The sequence below is a fragment of the Ranitomeya variabilis genome, chromosome 5 (assembly GCF_051348905.1).
Source record: "Ranitomeya variabilis isolate aRanVar5 chromosome 5, aRanVar5.hap1, whole genome shotgun sequence".
In the NCBI taxonomy this organism is placed as follows: Eukaryota; Metazoa; Chordata; class Amphibia; order Anura; family Dendrobatidae; genus Ranitomeya; species Ranitomeya variabilis.
This window is the reverse complement of record NC_135236.1, coordinates 196,894,560-196,918,827: the sequence shown is the minus strand read 5'-3', so window position 1 is coordinate 196,918,827 and position 24,268 is coordinate 196,894,560. Positions and strand designations below refer to the sequence as shown.

Sequence of the window (24,268 nt, the reverse complement as noted above, 5' to 3'; positions counted from 1 at the left end):
GTTCAGATAATATAGCTGAAACATGCTGCCCGATCCACGGGAGGCATGTATCAAACAGGTATGTTTGACTCTGAAATGCTGCTGTACTTTAAAAAAACATAGTTTAAATGCTGCTGGGGACCGAGCAGCACTGGAAACTAGTCGGACAGCGCTTCTTCACGCCCGTTGCCCTGGAGTGACAGGTCTTTGCCTAAACGCGCATGTCCTTGAGCCTCATTCACTTGATTTCAAATCAGTTATTACTTCCCCTACTGACTACAGTGTACACTACATCACAAGTGAATATAAGTAGTTACAGGCAGTCTGTCACACCCCAAAAATGTATTTCAAATTAGCTGTATTGTGATATAAGGGACTTACCCCTGATAAAATTCATACTAGCACTATATGTCACTGGTAGAATGCCTAATAAAATGATTAAAATTCATGTGCAAATGAGAGGATTTCTGTGCACCCTTCACATGGTCAAGATCTCGCTACAGAGTTATGCCGCTTATGTTGCATGTTGGGCTCTTCCCTACTTCTGATTGTCAGCACTGATTTGCCAGAGCAAGCACTGCCTGAAGTCAACTGGTATATGTGCGTGCATACCTGCTACACTTCCAGGTGTATCAGAGTAGCCAGCGGCCTCAGCAGAGAGAATGGGAAGAGAACACACTTGGTCACTTTGCACGAGGGGAAAATGGAGAAGAATGTATCCAGCCACTGTGCCAGTGGAGAACAATGGAGAAGAATACAATGGGCCACTGTGTGAATGGGAAGAAGGGAGGAGAACGCACTTGGCCACTTTGTGCATGGGGAGCAAGGGAGAACACAACTGGCCACTGTGTGAGTGGGGAGCAAGGGAGAAGAATTTATCCGGCCACTGTGTGCGTGGAGAGCAAGACAGAATGCACCCAGCCACTGTGTGCGCAGGGAGCGATGTAGAAGAGCGCAACGGTCCACTGTGTGCATGGGAAGCAAGGGAGGAGAACGCACCTGGCCACTGTGTGCGCGGGGAGCAAGGGAGAAGAATTCAACTGTCTACAGTGTGAACAGGAAGCAACAGAGGAGAACGCACCCTGCCACTGTGTGCACAAGGAGTGATGGAGAACGCACCTGGCCACTGTGCATGGGGAGCAAGGGAGGAGAACGCACCTGCCACTGTGCGCGTGGGGAGCAAGGGATGAGAACCCCCCTGCCACTGTGTGCGTGGGGGGCAAGGGAGAAGAATTCATCTCACCTTGCCACTACGCATGCGGGGAGCAACATAGGAACGCCTCCGGCCACTGTGTGCGTAGGGAGCGATGGAGAAGAATACAATGAGCCACTGTGTGCACGGGAAGCAAGGGAGGAAAGCGTACCCGGCCACTGTGTGTGTGTGGAGGAATGGAGGAGAACGCACCTGTCACTGTGTGCGTCGGGAGCAAGGGAGAAGAATTCATCTTGCCACTGTGTGCACGGGGAGCAACACAGGAAAACGCATTTGGCCACTGTGTGCGTAGGGAGCGATGGAGAAGAACGCAACGGGCCACTTTGTGCACGGGAAGCAAGGGAGGAAAGCATACCCGGCCACTGTGTGCATGGGGAGCAAGGGAGGAGAACGCAACTGGCCATCGTGAGCGCGGGTGGCTGGGCACAGGCAGTGTCGGTGCAGACACTCACACACACAGAGACACAATGACTGACTTTATGCAGTGCTTATTCTGGGAAGCGAGCGCTGTCAAGCAGGTGTAGGGGGAAGACTTCAACATTGAAAATGATGACACATAATAGTAAACTGAGCTTTTGGCCACTCCAACAGTACACCAAAGCGCCCTCATTCACAAATAAATTAACAGTTATTTTCTCAAGCCATTTACATTTAACAGGTAAAGAGCTAGTATAATTTTTACGGGAGCTACATTCCCAACATCACACTATAACTCATTTAAAAATGCAATTTGGGGGCAACAGACTCCTCTGGTAGCAGACCAATGCCATGTAAGTGAAAAACCATCCCTTTTATTCACTCATAATATAGATGTATTTTGTTTTGGATCCAAGTACAATACTGAGCCTTCCTCTAGCTTCCTTTTTTCACAGGGATTATATTTTTTGGACATTTGGATACATTTCCTGGGGCTTGTACCCACATACATACAAGAGTTGCTGTAATAGTTTATTTGTTTCTTTTTTTTTACATTATCTATCTATCTATCTATCTATCTATCTATCTATCTATCTATCTATCTATCTATCATCTGTCTTTGTTCCTAAGTTCTATGATACCACTATATTCCCCTATATAACCGTACCAGATTACAATACTGTGACACTGGAAGAATTTGGTCCTTGCTGGGATTTACTTGAGTGCTTTCTCTTCCTGGAAGGCGCCTTTGCTTCCATCCTCCAAGTGTTTAGGTAACCTCCGGTTTATCGTGATGCAATATATGTCAGAGAGACGCCAACTGCACCCGATAAAGTATGTCCATACACATCAGCCATGTTTTAAACAAAAGTATTTGGAAAAATGCGCTCTCTAAAATAATTCACTTTTATTATCTGTTAGAAAAAAATGTGCACATAGCTGACATACTTTGGCCTGAGCTCTCTATATCCTGTCATTTTTATGCAGACTGTCAGAACAATTCTTTAACTTAATCTCTGTCAGGGATCCCATAACAATTTCACAGTAACGGAGGAATGACACCGTGGAATCAGTGTAATATTACAGCATCAGATGCGTCACTGAACATGTCACCTTAACTCATTCAATATGTTTAACACTGCAATTATCATTTCCCAACTCATTTCCAAATAAATATTGCAATTATATTTTGTATCTGTCTAAAAGGTTCTACACATCCTACTTCAGTTGTTAAAATACAAACGATATGACAGTAAGAATATCTGATCCTCTGTATACCATGTAAGCCTATGTGAGTGAGAACAAACGCTGTCAGTGAAGTAAATCTCCACTCATGATGTAATAAAGGTCCACTCCCCATTTCTGTGTAATTGACATGATATCACATCTTGATCCCAGTGTTTGTGCCATATAGAACCCACCCTAGTGATTAAAGGCAGAAAGCCCCTAACATTTGCATTTGTTTAAAGATTCCGAAGTATCTCTGGACAATGACACTGGACTTGTAGACAGATCTGGCACAGTTTAGTGGTGCTGGCACCTTGATAGAACTGTGCCAAGAGGCATTATGTCATAGTGATACCCAGCATATATGAAGTTCTATTCATCACTTTACTAGAGATACCTGCCTCAAATCTGCTCCCACAAAATAAATCATATAAATTAATAAATAATTACATATGTGCATATAAATATTGGAGATATTGCCAATAAAGTCAATTTATAATCATTAGACAATACACAAGGTGCATACACTAACACATTACATGGATGGATAGACGGATGGATAGATAGATAGATAGATAGATAGATAGATAGATAGATAGATAGATAGATAGATAGATAGATAATGGATACATAGGTAGATAGAGAATAGATAGATGATAGCTAGATAATAGAAAGTTAATGGATACATAGATAGATGGATGGATGGATAGATAGATAGATAATAGATAGATAGAGATAGATAGATAGATAATGGATACATATATAGATACATAGATAGATAATAGACCAACATTACAGTACAATGGCTCTAGGCATTGTGATGCAGACAATATAATTAGCATCTAGCTGTTGCCAATCTGCCATTGAATGACATGAATTCTTCCAGATAGAGTAAATGAGGGGAGCAGTTCTAGTCATACATGGTACTGATGTTCTAGTCATACATGGTACTGATTAGTGCGGGCCATGGGGACATCACAGGGCCACTGATACAGTGCAGTGAATGGCTGATACTGACCCTTTGAGGACATCATGCCCCACTCCTGCTCCTCCACCTCTTCTCTTGGCTCTGTTGGCTCTGGACTCCTTCACTGTCTCTGAGGTCACCTCTTTGTCAGCACCTTGACTGGCACTAACGGAGAACACTGTAAATCCCAGTGCCAGCCCCAGCAGAGTACCCAGCCTCATCCTGGCGCAGCGTCTCCTCCAGATCCACAGCAGTGCCCAGGCTCAGCGCTGTGCTCCACAGGGTCCTGTCCAAAAGAAGAAAGCAGAGTCTTCTCACATTAGGAGGAAGCTGAAAGCTAACAGAAGCCCCAGCAGGACCGTTATCTACCCCTCTCGGCTCCTATGTACCCTGCTCCGAAGTAGCGTTACGCAGGCAAAAGGGCGCACAGCCCGACCCCCAGGACGCACAGTGGCCAAGAAGCGATCTTCCAGGGGGCTTCAGCAGGCTGTCAGGGCTGCACTCGCCATGGCGATCCTTGTGCTGTCAGGGCAGATGCTATTTAGAATTTATACAACCAAGTGGCCGTTAGGGACAATAAACAAGATAAAAAGCTTTAGTGGCAGAGAACCCGCCCAGCGCCATCAGCAGAGCTGCGGCTGCTCCTACTCCAGGCTCTGCCTTTCTTGGCTGCAGCAGCTGGTGAGGCTGTCCGGGGGCTGAGCGCTCAGTGCGAGCCCACCGTACACACAGCATGGAGTGTGCGGCTCAGGGTCACCTGCACCATCACTGCTGGGGGTGACGAGACCTCCGACAGCTGGCTTTGCTCTGATGCAGGACATCTTAAAGAGCACTGCTGCTTAAAGGGAGTGCTACACCCCCCATTCTGAAATGAAACCATGTATACAGTCATGTAAGAGAATCATAAAAAGGTGTTTGTTTTTTTTAACACAGTTGCAGAGTAAGCAGTCCAGTGTGTGACCCTGTTTAGAAACTAAGGATAACGTGTAGAGGTTTTAGTGCAAAAACATAAGCCAGAGAATAGAGCGGAAATCATGCACATGAAAAACAAATGGATCGTATAAAAGGTCAATTTTATTATGGCAAAATAACTTAAAAATAGAACATAGTGTACACACGCGCGTTTCGGCTACTTAGACGCTATAGAAATTATACTTATGGCACAGATTTAGATTTTTGTTTATGTACAGCAGGCTCGATGACACTACAATGTGCCCGCTGAATAGTATACTACATGGAAGGCTATGTGGGGCCATTATATTATATAGAAGGCTATGTGAAACAAATTATATTATATGAAAGGCAATATGGTGGCAATTACATTATATGGAAGACTAGATGGAGGCCTGATGCCATTGCATCAGGAGGGCGGTAATGTCACGATGGGGTCAGGCATGCGGCGCTGTTGTTGCCTAATGGCATCCTGTGATAATCTAATGACTTTTGCATCAGGGGACTCGTGCTTGACGCCTACACTTATATGCATTGCTTTTGTCCCAGAGATGCTGTTGCTCTTCAAGAGTCTCATTTGCCCTTTGTTGTCTTCGACGTTGTGCCTTTGCTGCTTTCCTTTTATTGTCATTGGCACACTTTTTATGAGAGGCCATGTTGGCATTGATATTTCCTTTTTAAAGGGGTTTTCCCACGAACAAAAGTTCATTTTAAAAATTGTCTGTGTCTTACAGTGTACCGAACATACCACAGCTCCTGGGCAGGGGAGGAAGCAAAAGACAATACTGACATTACAGCAGGAGATCGCAGAGGATACATTTTGTGAGGTAAAATATTTTTTTAAAACAGTCAGTGAAATATTTTACCTCACAAAATGAATCCACTGTGATCCCCTGCTGTAATGCAAGTATTATCTTTTGCTTCCTCCCCTGCCCAGGAGATGTGGTATGCTCCATACATGGTCAGACACAGTCAATTTTTAAAATGAACTTCTGTTCGTGGGAAAACCGCTCTAATGTGACCGGCTTCCTCTGCCTGTAGACACGTCGCACATCTGCCGTCGGGATCAGCCAAATGATTCACTGCACCTGCGCGTAATTCACGCAGGCGCAGTAAATCAGACCGCCACCATCTTTGTGCAGACAGATAGCGGCAGTCACATTAAAACTGCGCATGCGCTCCTCCTGTACAAAGATGGTGGCAGTCAGTGAATCATTCAGCTGATCCCAGCAGTGGCGTGTTCACAACGGTTTTCCGCTGGTGGTACCACGCAAGAGGCTGCGTGAGTGTGTGTGTTTGTGTGGTGCGTATGGCATATAGAGTGTGTTTGTGTGGTGCAACGGTGTTCCACTGGTGGTACCGCACAATAGGTTGGTACCAGCAGCAGTTTCCATATTGAGACACCCATCACTTGGATGTCCCAATATGGCGGTCAGTGAACTTCCTCCGCTTGGAATTATGGGATACGGTGACATCTGGACAGAACAGGAAATGAAAACATTACAAGGCAATTATATAGACTACAGTATGTAGGGGCCATTACATTATATGGAAGGCTATGTGGGGCATATTATGTTATATGAAGGCAATCTTGTGGCCCATTATATTATATGGAAGGCTATGTGGGGCAACTTATACTGTTTGAAGGGCTATATGAGGGCCATTATACTGTTTGGAGGGCTATGTGGGAGCCATTATACTGTTTGGAGGGCTATGTGGGCACATCATTCTGTTTTGTAGGGCTGTGTGGGGCCATCATACTGTGTGGGGGCCCTCATAATGTATGGAGGCTGTGTTGGGGTATCCAACTGAGTTTGGATATCATACTGAGTTGGGGGTTCACCATACTTTACCAGGTGGTTACAGTAGGGTCATCAAACTGTGCATATGGGGAGTGCAGTGTTAAAATTCACTGTGGTGGTATCATACTGTGTTTGGAGAGCACTTTTGTTGGCATCATACTCTATGGGGGCAATTAACGGGGAATCTAGGGCTTCAAAAAGAGTAAAATTACTCTGTAAATGCTGCAAAGTTGTGAGATATGCTCTTCTGTTCCTCACTCGAATATTACTATTTTTTTTCTTTTTTTATAAGGGGATCTCAATTAAAACTTCTTAAATGGGACCCCATTATTTCTATATATGCCTCTAATTGGAGAGGAAGATGAGAGCACTGTCTGACTATGTAGGAGCTGAACACACATGGACAGAACGCTCTCTCATCTCTTCTGGCAGCATTGGCCGCCTGCTGCTGCTGGAGAGCTGTCAGTCATCACAAGGATGATAATTGAGGGAATGGAAAAGTTCACTGAGCAGGCCACGCCAATGGTGCCCCGAAACCTCCTAATTTACATATGTAGTGAAACTGGTCTTAAAAAGAAGTAAGCAAAATTTGTACCACAAGTATGAATTTTATAGGGGCTAAATCCCTTATATGAATGTATAAATTGCTTAATTTTAGTTTGGGGTGACAGTCTCTCTTTAAAATCTGAAAAAGATTAGTACTTTACTGAGTAGTGTCAAAACTTATAAAGCTTCTGAACTAGTGCATTGCTGGGTAACAAGATTATGGTGATAACTGCTCCAAGAGGGTCATAATATATATAACTACATGCAGTGACTTTGAAGACCTAGGCCGAAAAGTCAAGGAACTGGGAGTGCAGGTCGTCTTCTCATACATCCTCCCAGTGGATGGACATTGACCAAGGAGATTGAACAGGATTCTACAGGTGAACAACTGGCTAAGTTGATGGTGCCGTGAGCAACGTTTTGGGTTTCTTAACCATGGGAAGAATTACCTGTATGATGGACTCCTTGCTATAGATGGGTTGCATCTTATGAAAACAGGAAAACACATATTTGGTAGACGCCTTGCTACACTCATCAGGAGAGCTTTAAACTAGAGCCATATGGGATAGGAGATATGCAGCCAAGTAGAAATATGCAGCTAATGAATTTTTTCGAGAACCCTGCTATTAGAAGTAGAAGAGATGCAGAAACCGTGCAGAAATTTCCCCAAGCAAATCCGCAACCTGCGCACATAGCCTAACAGTATATTCTGCACTGCAGGTGCCCTCTTTACTCACAATATGGTGTGATCTCTGTGATCATGTCAATGTCACTGCAGTCAGTCTTTAATCACATTTTTGCTCAAATTCCATCGTAAATAACATTGACTATGGGTACATTTTCTAGCCATAAAAAACAGAACATACAGTGGCATGTAAAGTTTTCTTTTGCATACTTCTGAAGCTGAATTTTTATGGTGAGGACGCAGGAAAGGTTTTCTTCTGATGACTCTTCCATGAAGGCCATATTTGTGCCGGTGTCTCTGAGCAGTAGAACAATGTACCACAACTCCAGAGTCTGTTTCTGAAGGTCTTTTGCAGTCAAGCGGGGTTACTGATTTGCCTCTCTAGCAATCTTAAGAGCAGCTCACTGAAATTTTACTTTGTCTTCCAGACCTTAGTTTGACCTCTGCTGTTCCTGTTAACTGCCATTTCTTAATTACATTCCGAACTGAGGAAACAGCACCTTGAAAAAGCTTTGCTGTCTTCCTATATCCTTCTCCTGCTTTTTAAGCCTCCACCATTTTCATTTTTAGGGTGCTAGGCAGCTGCTTAGAAGAACCCATTGCTGCTGTTTTTGGCACAAGGTTAGAGGATGCTGGGTATTTATAAAGCTGAGAAATTTGCATCACTGGGCCTTTCCTAAGGATGATAGAGAACAAGCCATAATCTAACATATTAATTAAGGTCTGAAGCCATGGTCAAAGTTATCTCCAAAGGTGCCCAAACTTTTGCATTGTCCCATTTTCCTTTTTGTACTTTTTAGAATGTAAAAGATGAAAATATATATATTTTTTTGCCTAAAATACAAAGGAAATTTGCCATCTTTAACTGTAGCTCTTTTATAGTTAATTTCATCTTCAACTTGCTTAAAGGGGTTGTCCACTACTTTCAATTAACCCCCCAATGTATCCCCCCGGGGCCCCTGATGAATTGTGCAAATACCTTTTGTTGCCGTTTTTGCCTGTGAGCGGCGCTGTAGCGGCGGCTGAGTCCGGGTCACGTGACCCCCAGGCTGCAGCCGCCGCTTATTTACGCCGACGTCACGTCAATTTCCAGGCTCTGGAAATTGACGTGACGTCAGCAGCAGGTGTGTCCCAGCCGCACAGTCAGAGCAGTCACTCATCAAGAGTGACTGGGCTGTGGGCGGGGCTGGTGGCTGCCTGCGGGGCTGTGCTGGGGGCGGGCGGGGCTAGTAGGCAGGGATGATGAAGGTGCGGGCGCTGGGGTCTGTATGTTCGTGCCGGCGCCGGTGCTCTGCGTGCCAGTGCCGGTATGTGGGTACAGCGCCGGGGCTCTGCGCCGGCATGTGGGGGTGGGTGCCGGTGCCCTGCGTGCCCTGCGTGCCAACGCCGGTATGTGGGTACAGCGCCGGGGCTCTGCGCCGGCATGTGGGGGTGGGTGCCGGTGCCCTGCGTGCCAGCGCCGGTATGTGGGTACAGCGCCGGGGCTCTGCGCCGGTATGTGGGGGTGGGGGCCGGCGCCGGTGCTCTGCGTGCCAGCGCCGGTATGGAGGTACGGCGCCGGGGCTCTGCGCCGGTATGTGCTGGGTCTGCTGCGGGGGGTGGGGTGGTCTTTGGTGTGTGTGTGTGTGTGTGTGTGTGTGTCTCCGTGTGCAGGCATTGTCCGATGGGACTACAAGTCCCATCGGGCTCTGCCTGCTACAGTGACAGTCAGTGACACATTAGCCAATGATGGGACAGTAGTAGTCCCATCATCCGGCTAATGTGTTGAATGTAAAAAAAAACAAAACAAAAAAAACCACACATATACAGTACATACACACATACAGAACATGCGCCGACATGCTGCATGCGCCGACATGCGCCATGCGCCGACATGCGCCATGCGACTGCATGCGCCATGCGACGACATGCGCCATGTGACGACATGCGCCATGCGACAACATGCGCCACGTGACGGCATGCGCCATGCGACTGCATGCGCCATGCGACTGCATGCACCATGCGACGGCATGCGACGACATGCGCCATGTGATGACATGTGCCATGCGACGACATGCGACATGCGATGACATGTGCCACGCGACGGCATGCGCCATGCGACGCCATGCGACGACATGCGCCATGCGATGACATGCGGCATGCGACGACATGCGCATACAGTACATACATACATACAGACATACAGTACATACATACAGACATACAGTACATATAACATAGAGTACATACTCACCATCACTTGTCACTTTGATCCCCGAAGCCAGTGTCATAAAAAATATTAAAATAATAAACAACCAATATACTCCCTGATCCGCAGAAATCCAATTAAAACGAGTGTCCCACGACGATCTCCCGTGGAGAACAGGAGCATCTGCTGATGCAACCTGTCATGGTTCCCAATGGCAAGGGAAAGTCAGAGAACATAAATAACAGAACAGCTCTTGGGTGATGGAATCTCGAGCTGACCGTGAGCTAAACCTATCACACAACTAACAGTGGCCGGGTGACGTACCTACGTTTTATCCCTAGACGCCCAGCGCCAGCCGGAGGACTAACTAACCCTAATAGAGGAAAAGACAGACCTGGCTTACCTCTAGGGAAATTCCCCCAAAAAGGAGACAGAAGCCCCCCACATATATTGACGGTGAGTTCAGAGGAAAAGACATACGCAGTATGAAGGTAGGTTCAGCAAAGCGAGGTCCGCTTACTAGATAGCAAGAAGATACAATAGGGAACTTCACGGTCAGCTGAAAACCCTATTAAAATACCATCCCGAAATTACTTTAAGACTCATGTGTCAACTCATGACACCGGAGTGGCAATTTCGGCCCACAAGAGCTTCCAGCTACAGAAAAATAACATAACTGTGAACTGGAACAAAAATGCAAAACAAACTTAGGACTAAGAGTCCAACTTAGCTGATAGTAGTCTAGAAGCAGGAACATGCAACAGAAAGGCTCTGGTTACATTGATGGCCGGCACTAGAATAACTGAGCAGCAAGGCTAAATAGGATACTCCCATATCCTGATGGAAACAGGTGAACAGAGAAAGTGAAGCACACAAGTCCAGTACCACCAGTGACCACCGGGGGAGCCCAAAAACCAAATTCACAACAGCAACCACTCTCCAGGGGCTCCAGGAAGACAATGAGGGGAGGAAGGTATCCTTCCACAATGTATTCCCCACAATGTATTCCTACGCCCCTGTGAGAAAATAGTCCCTAGTCTCACTTTATGGCATTGCTGTATGAGAAAGTTCCCACGCAGCTTTTTGCCATAAAGTGAGACCAGTGAACTATAGTAACCTCAGTGATGCACTGCAGGAGCCATTGTCACCTGTCAGTGTGTCACTGAGGGCCCTATAGAGCAGTGACATCACCCGATGTCTCTGTTCTATAGGGGAGATCGTCGTGGGACACTCGTTATTAATTGGACTACGGCGGACAGGGAGTATACGGTTTATTATTTTACGTTTTTTGCATGGGCTGAAGTATGGTAAGTATGGTGAAATGAAGAATATTAAAATACTTTTTCCTAATGTGTGTGTGTTTTATTAACCCTTTATTAATTATTGGATTAATAATGGATAGGCGTATTATTGACGCCTCTCCGTTTTTAACCTGGCTTAATGTCACCTTACAATAGCAAGGTGACATTAACCCCTTATTACCCCATATCCCACCGCTACATGGGAGTGGGAAGAGAGGGGCTTAGGCTGGTTTCACACTTGCGTTTTTATCTGCATGCGTTTTTTAAAAAACCGCATGTGTGAAACAACGCATGTAAACGTGGTAAAACGCGTTTTTTAGACGCATGCGTTTTTGCATGTAGAAAAAAAACGCGGCGTTTTGCCGCGTTTACATGCGTTTTTTCATGCGTTTGCGTTTTTAAAACGCATGCTGAGAAGTGTGTGACAGCTGCCAATCATCAAAATCCACAAGAAAACCCACTATAAATAGAAATAGCTAGGGGTAGGGTTAGGGCCTAACCCTAACCCTAAACGTGACAGAAATACGTGGCACTGAAATACGTGGCACTGAAATACGTGGCACTTACATACATGGCACTTACATACGTGGCACTTACATATGTGGCACTTACATATGTGGCACTTACATATGTGGCACTTACATACGTGGCACGTGGCACTTACATACGTGGCACTTACATACGTGGCACTTGCATACGTGACACTTATATACGTGGCACTTACATACGTGACACTTACATACGTGGCACTTACATACGTGGCACGTGGCACTTACATACGTGGCACTTACATACGTGGCACTTACATACGTGGCACTTAAATACGTGGCACGTGGCACTTACATACGTGGCACGTGGCACTTACATACGTGGCACTTACATACGTGGCACTTAAATACGTGGCACTTAAATACGTGGCACGTGGCACTTACATACGTGGCACTTAAATATCATGGCACGTGGCACTTACATACGTGGCACGTGGCACTTACATACGTGGCACTTACATATGTGGCACTTACATACGTGGCACTTATATACGTGGCACGTGGCACTTACATACGTGGCACTTACATACGTGGCACTTAAATACGTGGCACGTGGCACTTACATACGTGGCACTTATATACGTGGCACTTACATACGTGACACATACGTGGCACTTACATACGTGGCACTTACATACGTGGCACTTAAATATCGTGGCACTATGTCATAAAATGTTCATTACACGGTTAGGGGTGAGGTTAGGGGTAGGGTTTGGATCCCTTTATCACCCTGATGGTGGTGGGTGGTTTTTCAGTGTTTTTTCTGTTTTTTTTCTATAAAAACACATGCGTTTTTAACGCAAACAAACGCGCGCGTTCAAAAACGCATGCGTTGCCGAAAACGCGTCAAAACGCATGCGAAAAAACGCATGCGTTTTTAATGTTAAGTATAGGAAAAAAACGCATGCGTTTTTTAGCGCTAAAACGCAGCGTCCAAAAACGCAAGTGTGAAACCAGCCTCAGTGCCGGAATTGGCGCATCTAAGGCTACGTTCACATTTGCGTTGTGTGCCGCAGCGGCGGAGACGCAACGCACAACGCAAACAAAAACGCAACAAAACGCACGCTAAAACGACGCATGCGTCCTTTTTGGCCGAAAGTTGGACGCAAAAAAAATGCAACTTGCTGCGTCCTCTGCGCCCAACGCTTGCGGCCAAAAAAACCCATGCGTCGCAAAACGCAGCACAATGCATGTCCATGCGCCCCCATGTGAAATATAGGGGCGCATGACGCATGCGGCGACGCTGCGGCGCCGAACGCTAATGTGAACGTAGACTTACAGATGCGCCATTTCTGGGGTGGCTGCGGACTGGTATTTGTAGCCGGGGGGGGGGGACCAATATCCATGGCCCCTCTCTAGGCTATTAATATCAGCCCGCAGCTGTCTGCGTAGCCTTTCTGGCTATAAAATATAGGGGGACCCCACGTCATTTTTTTGGGGGGGTCCCCCTATTTTAATAGCCAGTAAAGGCTACGCAGACAGCTGCGGGCTGATATTCATAGCAGGCTACAAATATTGGCCTCGGCCGTCGGCTTTCCCCCTCTGGCGCAGAAAATTGCACGGGAGCCCACGCCATTTTTTTCAGTTTTTTATTAAATTAAACGCTCATTAAGCCCTGTTTCACACTTGCGTCGGCACGGGTCCATCGCTATGCGTTGGGCCGACGTACCGACGCACGTTGTGAAATTTGTGCACGTCGTGTGCAGCGGATGCAGTTTTTCAACGCATCCGCTGCCCATTCTGAAGTCTGGGGAGGAGGGGGCAGAGTTTTGGCCGCGCATGCGCGGTAGAAAATGGCAGACGTGACGGATGTGCCAACGGTCCGCCAAAACACGACGCATCCGTTGCACGATGGACGCGACGTGTGGCCATCCGTCGCGATCCTTCACTAGTACATGTCTATGGGTAAAAAACGCATCCTGCGAGCACATTTGCAGGATCCGTTTTTTTCCCAAAAAGACGGATTGCGAAAAACACAAGTGTGAAAGTAGCCTTATAGAAACATCGGCCTTTATCTATAGATATATCTATAGATACATAGATGTATCTATCCATATATTTGGCTGCTTTCACACATCAGGTTTTTGCCGTGAGGCACAATCCGGCGAGTTTTGAAAAAAACGGATCCATTTTTTTCCGACGGATCCGTCTTTTTCTCATAGAGTTTCATCCGTTTTTTGCCGGATCCGTCAAAAAAGCTGTTTCCGCCGGATGGAAAACACATACAGAGGAACGTTTTTTCTGTCCGGCGAAAAAACGCACAGCGACGGATCCGGCAAAAAAAGTATGAAACTGAGCTGTGAAATGATGAATCCGGCCTTGGAATCCGTTTTTTCATGCATGTTTCCATTCAAATCATGCACATTTTCCGTTTATTTACTTATTTCCAAAAAACGGCATTAAAACCGCGCATAAACTGCACCCAAAAAAGCATAAAAACTGCACCAAAAACTGCATCAAAACTGCACCAAAAACTGCATCAAAACCTGGTGCAGTTTCGCAGTTTTGGTGCGGTTTTGATACAGTTTTTGGTGCGGTTTTGATGCAGTTCTTGGTGTGGTTTTGGTGCGGCTTTTTCCGCAGCATGTGCACAAGTCTGCGGCTCCCATAGACTTACATTGGTTGTACACTACACTGCGGATTTGATGCAATTCAGTGCAGCAAAAAACGCTGCGGATCTGCAATCAGATCCGCAACGTGTGCACACAGCCTTAGCATTTAGTGAACCTAGCAAAAAAGACAAGCAAAAAACAAGCGTGGGATTGCACTTTTTTTGCCATTTCATTGCACTTTGAATTTTTTTCACATTTTCTGCTACACGACATGGTAAAACCAATGGTGTCGTTCAAAAGTAGAACTTGTTCTGCAAAAGATAAGCCCTCACATGGCCATATTGACGGAAAAATTATGGCTCTGCAAAGAAGGGGAGCGATAAACGAAAACAAAAAAGCTCCAGGGGGTGAAGGGGTTTAGAAACATGGATATGGACATATCTATGGAAATAGACATAGATATCTCTGTATCTATCTATCTATCTATCTATCTATCTATCTATCTATCTATCTATCTATCTATCTATCTATCTATCCCTCTATCTACCTGTAATGGAGTGTGGGTTGGACAAATGTAAAAGAGGAGGTTGGACAGAAATGACATCACAAATCTTTTTGAAGCTAGAGGGGGGAGAGGAGGGAGGGGTTGGGGTGTGTTTTGGAGTGGGTGTGCTAGGTTCAGGCTTAGTAGCAGTGCAATGCATCATGGAACTTGTAGTATTAGAGCACAATGACTCAGGAGAAAGGAAGTTGTCGATTAACCCCATGAGAGCTGAATCCAGCACTAAAATGTGCTGCTACAGCATGATAAAAGGTAATATTGCTAAAATAAACACAGTAGATGTTTTCAGTGGCCCATAATAGCAAGATTTATGAAAAAAAAAAAAAAAAAAAAAAGGTTATAGTAGTGGACAACTTCTTTAACTGTTCACAATAACAGTAATTTTGACCTGAGGTGCCCAAACATTTACATGCCACTGTATATGGGAATTTATGGATGTCTGAATGAGGCCATGGTTCATTTGGTGGCTTAGCTTACCATGATCAAAAGGATCAACAGTCTGACATGCTAGATCCTTATACTATCCCACATTATATTTTGGGGGAGAGTTGGGAACAGCCGCACATATCAGGGGACAACCGATCATTCTAACAAGTTTAACTTTACTGGACAAGTACGTCTGTCTTTAACACACAGCATTGGCACTGCACCCTCCAGTTCTTGTTCTATTTCCAAAGTACACTTACGTTCAGCACAGACTATCCCTATGTTTAAAGGGCCTGTTAGCCCTAGGGCAGGGGTCCCCAACCTGTAGCTCGGGAGCCACATGTGGCTCACGAGCCTGTGATGTGTGGCTCGCGGCTGCCTGCCAGCTTGGTGCAATAGCACCAGGTGTAAATAATTATTAAGAGCAGATCTCAAAAGGGTGACTTTTGTGTGTAGCCCTGTACAGAAGAGTAGATCTGAATGTGGGTGAGATAGGAAACCGTGGAGCTTAGCATACTGCCTCAGTGTGATTTCAGTGGAAAAGCTTTGGTTGTCATTATACCAGTAATGAAATCTCTCGGTGTCAGTACTGTGAGTGGGGAAGGAGCTGGTTGTGGCTCGTGACCCTCTCACAAAGCTGAATGTGGCTCACGACACTCTTTCATAGCTGGATGTGGCCCTCAAGGTCAGAAAGGTTGGGGACCTCTGCCCTAGGGACTCCCCGCCTGGTACAATAGTATTCACAAGATCTCCTCTTGCCTCATGCAGTTTCTCGTCTATCTTCGACTGTATGGAAGGGCTGTTGGTGCTCTCCATAGCCCCCGACTTGAGTCTTGATCTCCACACATTGCAGAAATGTCTGCTGGAAGTTTTGTAAATCGTCATACCGCCAGAACGATTTGCCACCGCAGTGCTTTCAGCCCATTGCTACTTGAACTTCACCTTGCCTCCAAGGAACACTTTCACTATCACTGACTAACTCATTAAAACCAGGAAGTCGCTCCCTTTTTGTTCCACTAACGCCCCCCAAATTGTAGGCTTGTACCAAATATAAACTATTTCCTACATTCTGTACTAACTTAAATTCTTTCCCATGCTTTCCCTATACCGGAGCTGTGTGTACCAGGGTTACCTTAGGCATTACTTTTACGATACCCACACAGCAAAACAATTACCTATAACACTATACATTGTTTACATTAAACTACTAAAACAAATGGCACTATTCACACTTCCCATTTCACAATGCATGTGTAAAATGCATGACACTATTCACACTACACAATTATTGTCTTCAAGGGCCGTAAGACCACAGTATCTGTCACAGCCTCACAGGAATGCAGGAAGTGTTGCATGAGGTTGCTCAGCGAGATGGTTTGACACTGGGAGGAGAAGAGTGGTGTATGCAGTGAGTAGGACAAAGCATACAAACCGTATGAGTCACCAACATGACACACACTACCTGGGCTAGTGCTGGCTCTCTGTGTCTGCTTCTGTCTCAGTGACAACTGACATCACAGCTGAAGCCAATCACTGAGCTCAGTGGTTCTTCTGATGTAGATAGCACGAGCTACTGAGCACAGTGACTGGCTGCAGTGGTGATATTCGCTGTAGACGTGACATCAGTCCTGCTGCCAAAATACTCAGATAAGATCAGCGGCAAAGAGCCAGCACTGGACCCAAGGCGGGTGAATAGTGTATGATTTTGTTCTCTTATATGAGTTCCATCATTTGGGGACCACTTTTTTAAAAGTGCAAACCCCTCCAAGCAATTTACACTGACATAAAAGTTGCCTTTGCAGATATATTGTCAATATATTTTCTAGTGGAAAGTGTAATCAAAGATTAGGACAATCAAGTAAATTATGGAGCTTCCAAAAATGATCCATTGCAGTATTTAGTACAGGCTTACAAGCTGCTTCTGAATGTAAGATAAAGGCATAAAGCTCTGTCTGGAGCATCATAGATTGGGTTTCCAAGTCCTTACAGACATGCTCCAAAATTAAGTTTATCTCGTTAAGTTAGTTAAAATAATATATTGTGTAACAAATTGTCATGTCTCAATAATTTTCCAAGCTCTGCTATAATCAAGCTTTTTAACGCGAAATGTTGTTTTCCCTTAAATGGAAGGATATGCAAATGTTGGCTCAATCCTTAATTTAGAAAAAATAAAGCCTTTCCATTTTACTTCCATTGTTTATAGCATTACAGATCACAGGAAGAGAATGTTTTAAAGACTGAAATACATAAATACTTGTTCAGAACAATTTGTCTGTGATAATATTCTTATTAGGTTTTTTAGACTCCAAAATATGCTACATACTAAAGCATTAAGATAAAAGCATGGAATGTTCACATTGTACAGCATATAGAACTCCACATGTGAATCCAACCAAAGGTATAGTAACAAGTCACAGTTACAGTATATTATATATTTTTTTCCTTATTTCACATTTATATTGGCAAGATGCTTCTGTGCTGTTTCACACAGCTTCCATAGTAGAGACTAGTAATCTATTCTTATATGTAATTGTTTTTTAATTCTTCTATCGTATTACCACATACCCTAAATTGAGATGATTTTTATAAGCCAGTGTGACACACATGTAGGATATATATATCGTACAGGCCCAGATTTTTAAATCCTACACTGTACAAATTTGGGAGCTACTCTGCAAAGTTAATCTCTTCTAAAAACTGTTTTTCACCTGCCGAGGATATGCTTCCTCCTTCCCCAGTGGCCAGAATCTCTGTGCTAGTGCGTATTGAGTTACCATTATAATCAAGTACACACCTCTGATGGCATTGTCAATGTCCTATACCGGCTAATTCACCGCATGGTGCCTAAGTATTAAGATAGCATATTAACACACTGCTACCACGGCCTACACCAGCTCAGCATCACAACTAACTCAGCTCTTGTTGTCCCTGGATGCTGTCCGGATACTTTGATCTGCTACTTTAAGGTGCTTGTCTACCAACTTAGCTCTGCTTCTTCTGCGTGCTGTATTCACACTCGGCTCTGCAACCGCAAGGTACCAGTTTGCCAACTTGAATCTGCTCCTTTTGGGTGCTGTCCATTATCTTAACTGTTCGTCTTCAAGGTACCTATCTGCTGACTCAGCTCTGCTGGTTCTGGGTGCTGTTTGCACACTTAGCTTTACTAGTTCAAGGTACCTGTCTGCTGACTCAGCTCTGCTGTTCAGAGATGCCATCTGCACAATCGGCTCCTGTATATTTATTTGACTCTGCTATTCCATGATGCTGTCTACACATTTGGCTCTGCTGTCCCACTGCACTCCAGCCGTGCTATTCCATATCTTGTCTGATTTCTACAACTCTGCTACTTCACTATCTGCATTAATTATAACTCGCTCACACTGACGAGTAGTCATCGTCTAACTTGGGTGAGTCTCTAACAAGAATCCGGCACTCTGAAGTGAGTATAGGGAAAATAAATTAGACTTTTATTACAGAGGTCCTTATAGATATTGTGTATCATAGGTTACGACTGACGTCACCCATACACACAGCGCTGCCATCTTTATTTCTTCTCCCACACTTTGTGGCCTGACACACGTGTATGTTTGAAAAGGTCTTTACTGACCAAAACATCACGTGTGATACACAATATCTATAAGGATCAGTGATCAGTGAGTATGCTCGTTACTCGAGTTTCTCTGAGCATGCTCGGGTGGTCTCTGAGTATTTTGGCGTGCTCAGTGATTTAGTTTATGTCGACGCAGCTGCATGATTTGCGGTTGCTAGACAGCTTGAATACATGTGGAGATTGCCTAACAAACAGGCAGTCCCCACATATATTCAAGCTGTCTAGCAGCCGCAAATCATGCAGCTGTGTTGACATAAACTAACTCTCCGAGCACGCCAAAATATTCTGAGACCACCTAAGCGTGCTCAGAGAAACTCGAGTAATGAGCATAGTCGCTCATCACTAATAAGGACCACTGTAATAAAAGTCTTGTTTTCTTCACCATACTCACTTCAGAGTGCCGGATTCTTAGAGCCCCTATATTACGGATTGGGATCCTATCCGGGCACCTTATCCTGACTGGGTGTGCCGTGTTTCCTCTCTAACTTGGGTGAGTGCTATCCAATGTTTCATCGGATAGCACTCGCTCCAATCTTTTATTATGGAGCAGTGCTGACTTGCGTTTATTTTGTCTTGCCAAGTCGGCATGAGAAAACAATTACTGCATGGTGAGTTGGAATGAGAAAAAAATTGCTGCATGCTGCGATTGGCAGATTATATTGGACGGCACGCACCCTTACAAGTCTATAGGTGCATGCAAAGAAAAGCAAAGTTACATTCTCCATCATCTCTGGAATAGTAATGTCCTGTATGGTAGGCATGCTCAAGGAAGGGGAACAGTACTATGTCGTGAGAACTGTCAATAAATGACCATGAAGCAAATTAGAAAAATCTGTGCACAAAGGGTCATATCAGCATGACCAGTGACAATTCAGGGCAGGCATGAGGTTACTTCCAGTTTCAAAAGACTGCCCTGATGAATGTGGCAAAAGAGGAAACGCGTTGGGAGCAGACAATCTCAGATATTGACGAGTCAAGGATATAGCGGTATCCAGTAGGATCACCATCTGACTACGACGGGCTGGGGTGACCAATTCCTTCATATATGGGTGAGATTGTTCTAATTTGTCTCATGGCCATTTATTGACAGTTATCATGACATAGTAAGGTCCCCCCCTCAAGCATGTCTACCCTTCAGGACATTACTACTCCAGAGACTGGGTTGCTGTTGTTGGTCACTAATTCGTGCAATAGCATGTTACTGTATGCCTCAGACTGTGAGACATCATATCCTAGCTTTCTGTGTTTTTCTGTCTACTGTCTTTGCACGTTATGTCTAGAGGAACACTGTTTTAATTGTATACATTGCTAAACTTTTTAGTCAATAACATTAAAGGTTACATTTTACCAAAATACCACTTAGTGCCACTTTATCTTGAATTTAGAGTGGTGTTTACAATTTACCTAAATGCTTATATGATCTTGAACATTAGTTTGATTGGAGACTTAAAAGGAATAGCAAGACAATGTTTTTTCCCTTTTCTTCTATAGACCCTCAATCCATACCAAATCTTATGCCTGTCTGACATGAGAACTTCCCATTGTACCTTCTTTGTATAAGTGTCACAGTTCCACCATTCATTGTGTCTGGGATGCAGTTACTGACAGCTCGGCTGTCCAATCCAGTACAGGGGCGTGCTGAAGATGCTGAGGTGACGACTGTCTCCAAGTGTTCATTATCCCAGGTGATTGCCAAGCTACTTAACTGAGCTGTCTCGCCCAGACTTCTATCAGATGTACAGTACAGACCAAAAGTTTGGACACACCTTCTCATTTAAAGATTTTCTGTATTTTCATGACTATGAAAATTGTACATTCACACTGAAGGCATCAAAACTATGAATTAACACATGTGGAATTATATACTTAACAAAAAAGTGTGAAACAACTGAAAATGTCTTATATTCTAGGTTCTTCAAAGTAGCCACCTTTTGCTTTGATGACTACTTTGTATACTCTTGGCATTCCCTTGATGAGCTTCAAGAGGTAGTCACCAGGAATGGTTTTCACTTCACAGGTGTGCCCAGTCAGGTTTAATAAGTGGGGTTTCTTGCCTTATAAATGGGGTTGGGACCATCAGTTGTGTTGTGCAGAAGTCTGGTGGATACACAGCTGATAGTCCTACTGAATAGACTGTTAGAATTTGTATTATGTCAAGAAAAAAGCAGATAAGTAAAGGAAAACAAGTGGCCATCGTTACTTTAAGAAATTAAGGTCAGTCAGTCTGAAAAATTGGGAAAACTTTGAAAGTGTCCCCAAGTGCAGTGGCAAAAACCATCAAGCGCAACAAAGAAACTGGCTCACATGAGGACCGCCCCAGGAAAGGAAGACCAAGAGTCACCTCTGCTTCTGAGGATAAGTTTATCTGAGTCAGAAGCCTCAGAAATCGCAGGTTAACAGCAGCTCAGATTAGAGACCAGGTCAATGCCACACAGAGTTCTAGCAGCAGACACATCTCTACAACAACTGTTAAGGGGAGACTTTGTGCAGCAGGCCTTCATGGTAAAATAGCTGCTAGGAAACCACTGCTAAGGACAGGCAACAAGCAGAAGAGACTTGTTTGGGCTAAAGAACACAAGGAATGGACATTAGACCAGTGGAAATCTGTGCTTTGGTCTTATGAGTCCAAATTTGAGATCTTTGGTTCAAACCACTGTGTCTTTGTGTGATACAGAAAAGGTGAATGGATGGACTCTACATGCCTGGTTCCCACCGTGAAGCATGGAGGAGGAGGTGTGATGGTGTGGGGGTGCTTTGCTGGTGACACTGTTGGGGATTTATTCAAAATTGAAGGCATACTGAACCAGCATGGCTACCACAGCATCTTGCAGCGGCATTCTATTCCATCTGGTTTGCATTTAGTTGGACCATCATTTATTTTTCAACAGGACAATGACCCCAAATACACCTCCAGGCTGTGTAAGGGCTATTTGACCAAGAAGGAGAGTGATGGGGTGCAATGCCAGATGACCTGGCCTCCACAGTCACCAGAACTGAACCCAATCGAGATGGTTTGGGGTGAGCTGGACCACAGAGTGAAGGCAAAAGGGCCAACAAGTGCTAAACATCAAGATTGTTGGAAGACCATTCCCGGTGACTACCTCTTGAAGCTCATCAAGAGAATGCCAAGAGTGTGCAAAGCAGTCATCAAAGCAAAAGGTGGCTGCTTTGAAGAACCTAGAATATAAGACATAATTTCAGTTGTTTCACACTTTTTTGTTAAGTATATAATCCCACAGGTGTTAATTTATAGTTTTGATGCCTTCGGTGTGAATGTACAATTTTCATAGTCATGAAAATACAGAATAATCTTTAAATGAGAAGGTGTGTCCAAACTTTGGTCTGTACCGTACATTCAGCTAGTGAGGTTTGTGCTTCCTGTGCCTTGAGTTCTGTATGCTTGATCTTTTGTTGCTTGACCTTGGACTTCGTTCTGACCATCTGCCTGTTTAACCCCTTCTGCTCTGATCCATTATCCTCCTGGTAGTCTGACATGGGAATGTTACTTGGCCATGCTTTTGTCTCTTCCTACTGTTTATGACGTAGGCTTCTGACCTTGGACTCCTTGACCATTCTGACTCACGGTTTGGCCGTCACAATAAGGATCTTTTTACTTTGCATTCTTACCCATGCTCAGTGGTTTCATCAGGGCTCTCTTCTGAAAGCCCTGTAAAACTGGATTTGGGAGAAAGCGCCGACAGGGCCATAGACTATAATGGGGCCGACAGAGTCAATGTGTGCTCTGACATGCACATATGCCTACCATAGGCGGACATCTAGATGTAGCAGACCGTGTCTGGGTGTGTGCCTCCAGTAGGCGTATATGGCCAAAAATGATGCACATCAGAGCACATGTTGACTCTTTCTGCACCATTATTGTCAGATAAACTAATGGTATTGAAAGGGACAACAGGCTCATATCCTGCCCCTTAAGCTTGGGGAACCCTAGGCTATCCCCGTCCCCAGGGTACCCTTGATGGTGAAGATGCCGGGGTCTCGTACCTTGCTGTGCTCCTATTAAACTCTTATCTGTTGCCTTTCCCACCCAGGAAGGTTGGGGACAGAAGCACATGTGATAACACAAAGCAGACAAACAGGGGTAGACAGACAGGGGTAAAAGATAACTACAATAATAGAAAAACACTCACTAAACAACCTATTGGGATAAGGGGAGGAGTAAGAGGGAAAAGGCAAAATGGGAAGAGGATTAGGGGAAACACACAAACTAAATCCGTGCAGAAATCTCCTGAATATAACCTCAATTGCCTGCTACTAACACTCAAACAACTCCAAACCAGGAAGTGGTAAGCTATCACTGGCAATTCCAAAGTGCAAGTGGTGAGCATATATATCAGAGGGAAGTGGCCAACACAGAACAGCTGAGACAGTTCAGGACAGAGAGCTCCAGGAGATAAACAAGTGATTAACCCTTGCAATATCAGAGCTAGGAAGGAAGGTGAAGCAGTTCTATCTCCGTGACAATACACCCGCTTTTAAGAGGGTCCTCTGGAACCACAGAACCAGGATTATCTGTATGTGAGGCGTGAAAAGACCAGACCAACCTGATGACATGAACATCGGACGCTGGTACCGACATTCTCTCCTCAGGACTGTAACCTTTCCAAAGTACCCAATATCGAAGATACAAAGTGAGAATCGACAATCTTAGCTATTTGGAATTACAGTTTCCCATTAATAAAGACTGGGGAATGTGGTGGTGGAAATGGTTCAGAGGAAGCAATATATTTTTTGAAATGTGACACATTAAGGATCTTGAAAGTGGGTGGCAAAACAAGTCGAAATGCTACTGGATTAATGACGGCATCTATCTTATAGGGGTCAATTAACCTGTATCCCAGTTTCCAAGAAGGAACTTTCAAGTTAATGTTCTTAGAAGACAACCACTCCAAATCGCCAACACAAAAGTCTGGACTCACCAAGCGTTTCCGATTAGTCATACTCTTATATTCGGACCCCATCATCCTCCAATTATTAATAACATTTTGCCACACTGGTGTAATAGATGAAGAAAAATGTTCGGTCTCAGGTACTCCTGAAGGACAATTCCTATTGATAGTAGATCATGAGTAAGACTTCTTAGTTGAAACGCGTTGATCCTCCTCACTGGTGTGCCAGGTGTTTGCTATGTAAACATTTTTCTTTTTAAAGAACTATTTATCGCTTTAGTTGTCTAATAAAGTCCCACAAAGTCTGAACTGCCTCCACTTCCAGCTGGATCATTTCTCTGTTTGTCTTCAATTCCTATTGAAGGTGCAGAACTGAAGATGAAAACC

General features: G+C 44.6%; 1 protein-coding gene across 2 annotated transcripts in view; it reads right to left on the bottom strand.

The window, feature by feature from the left end:
- Positions 1 to 4,440, bottom strand: part of FBN1 (fibrillin 1) — a 408,947-nt gene extending 404,507 nt beyond the window's left edge. Inside the window, exons 1-2 of one of the 2 annotated variants that reach the window (XM_077263717.1) lie at positions 4,193 to 4,440; positions 3,855 to 4,089 (exon numbers count right to left, since the gene is read on the bottom strand). In XM_077263717.1, coding sequence (XP_077119832.1) covers positions 3,855 to 4,024 — 170 coding nt within the window. In that variant the 5' untranslated portion in view covers positions 4,025 to 4,089; positions 4,193 to 4,440. Of the gene's footprint in view, positions 1 to 3,854; positions 4,165 to 4,192 lie in introns of those variants that run through there. The other variant, XM_077263719.1, reaches the window with a different exon arrangement.
- Between the last annotated feature and the right edge of the window lie 19,828 nt (positions 4,441 to 24,268).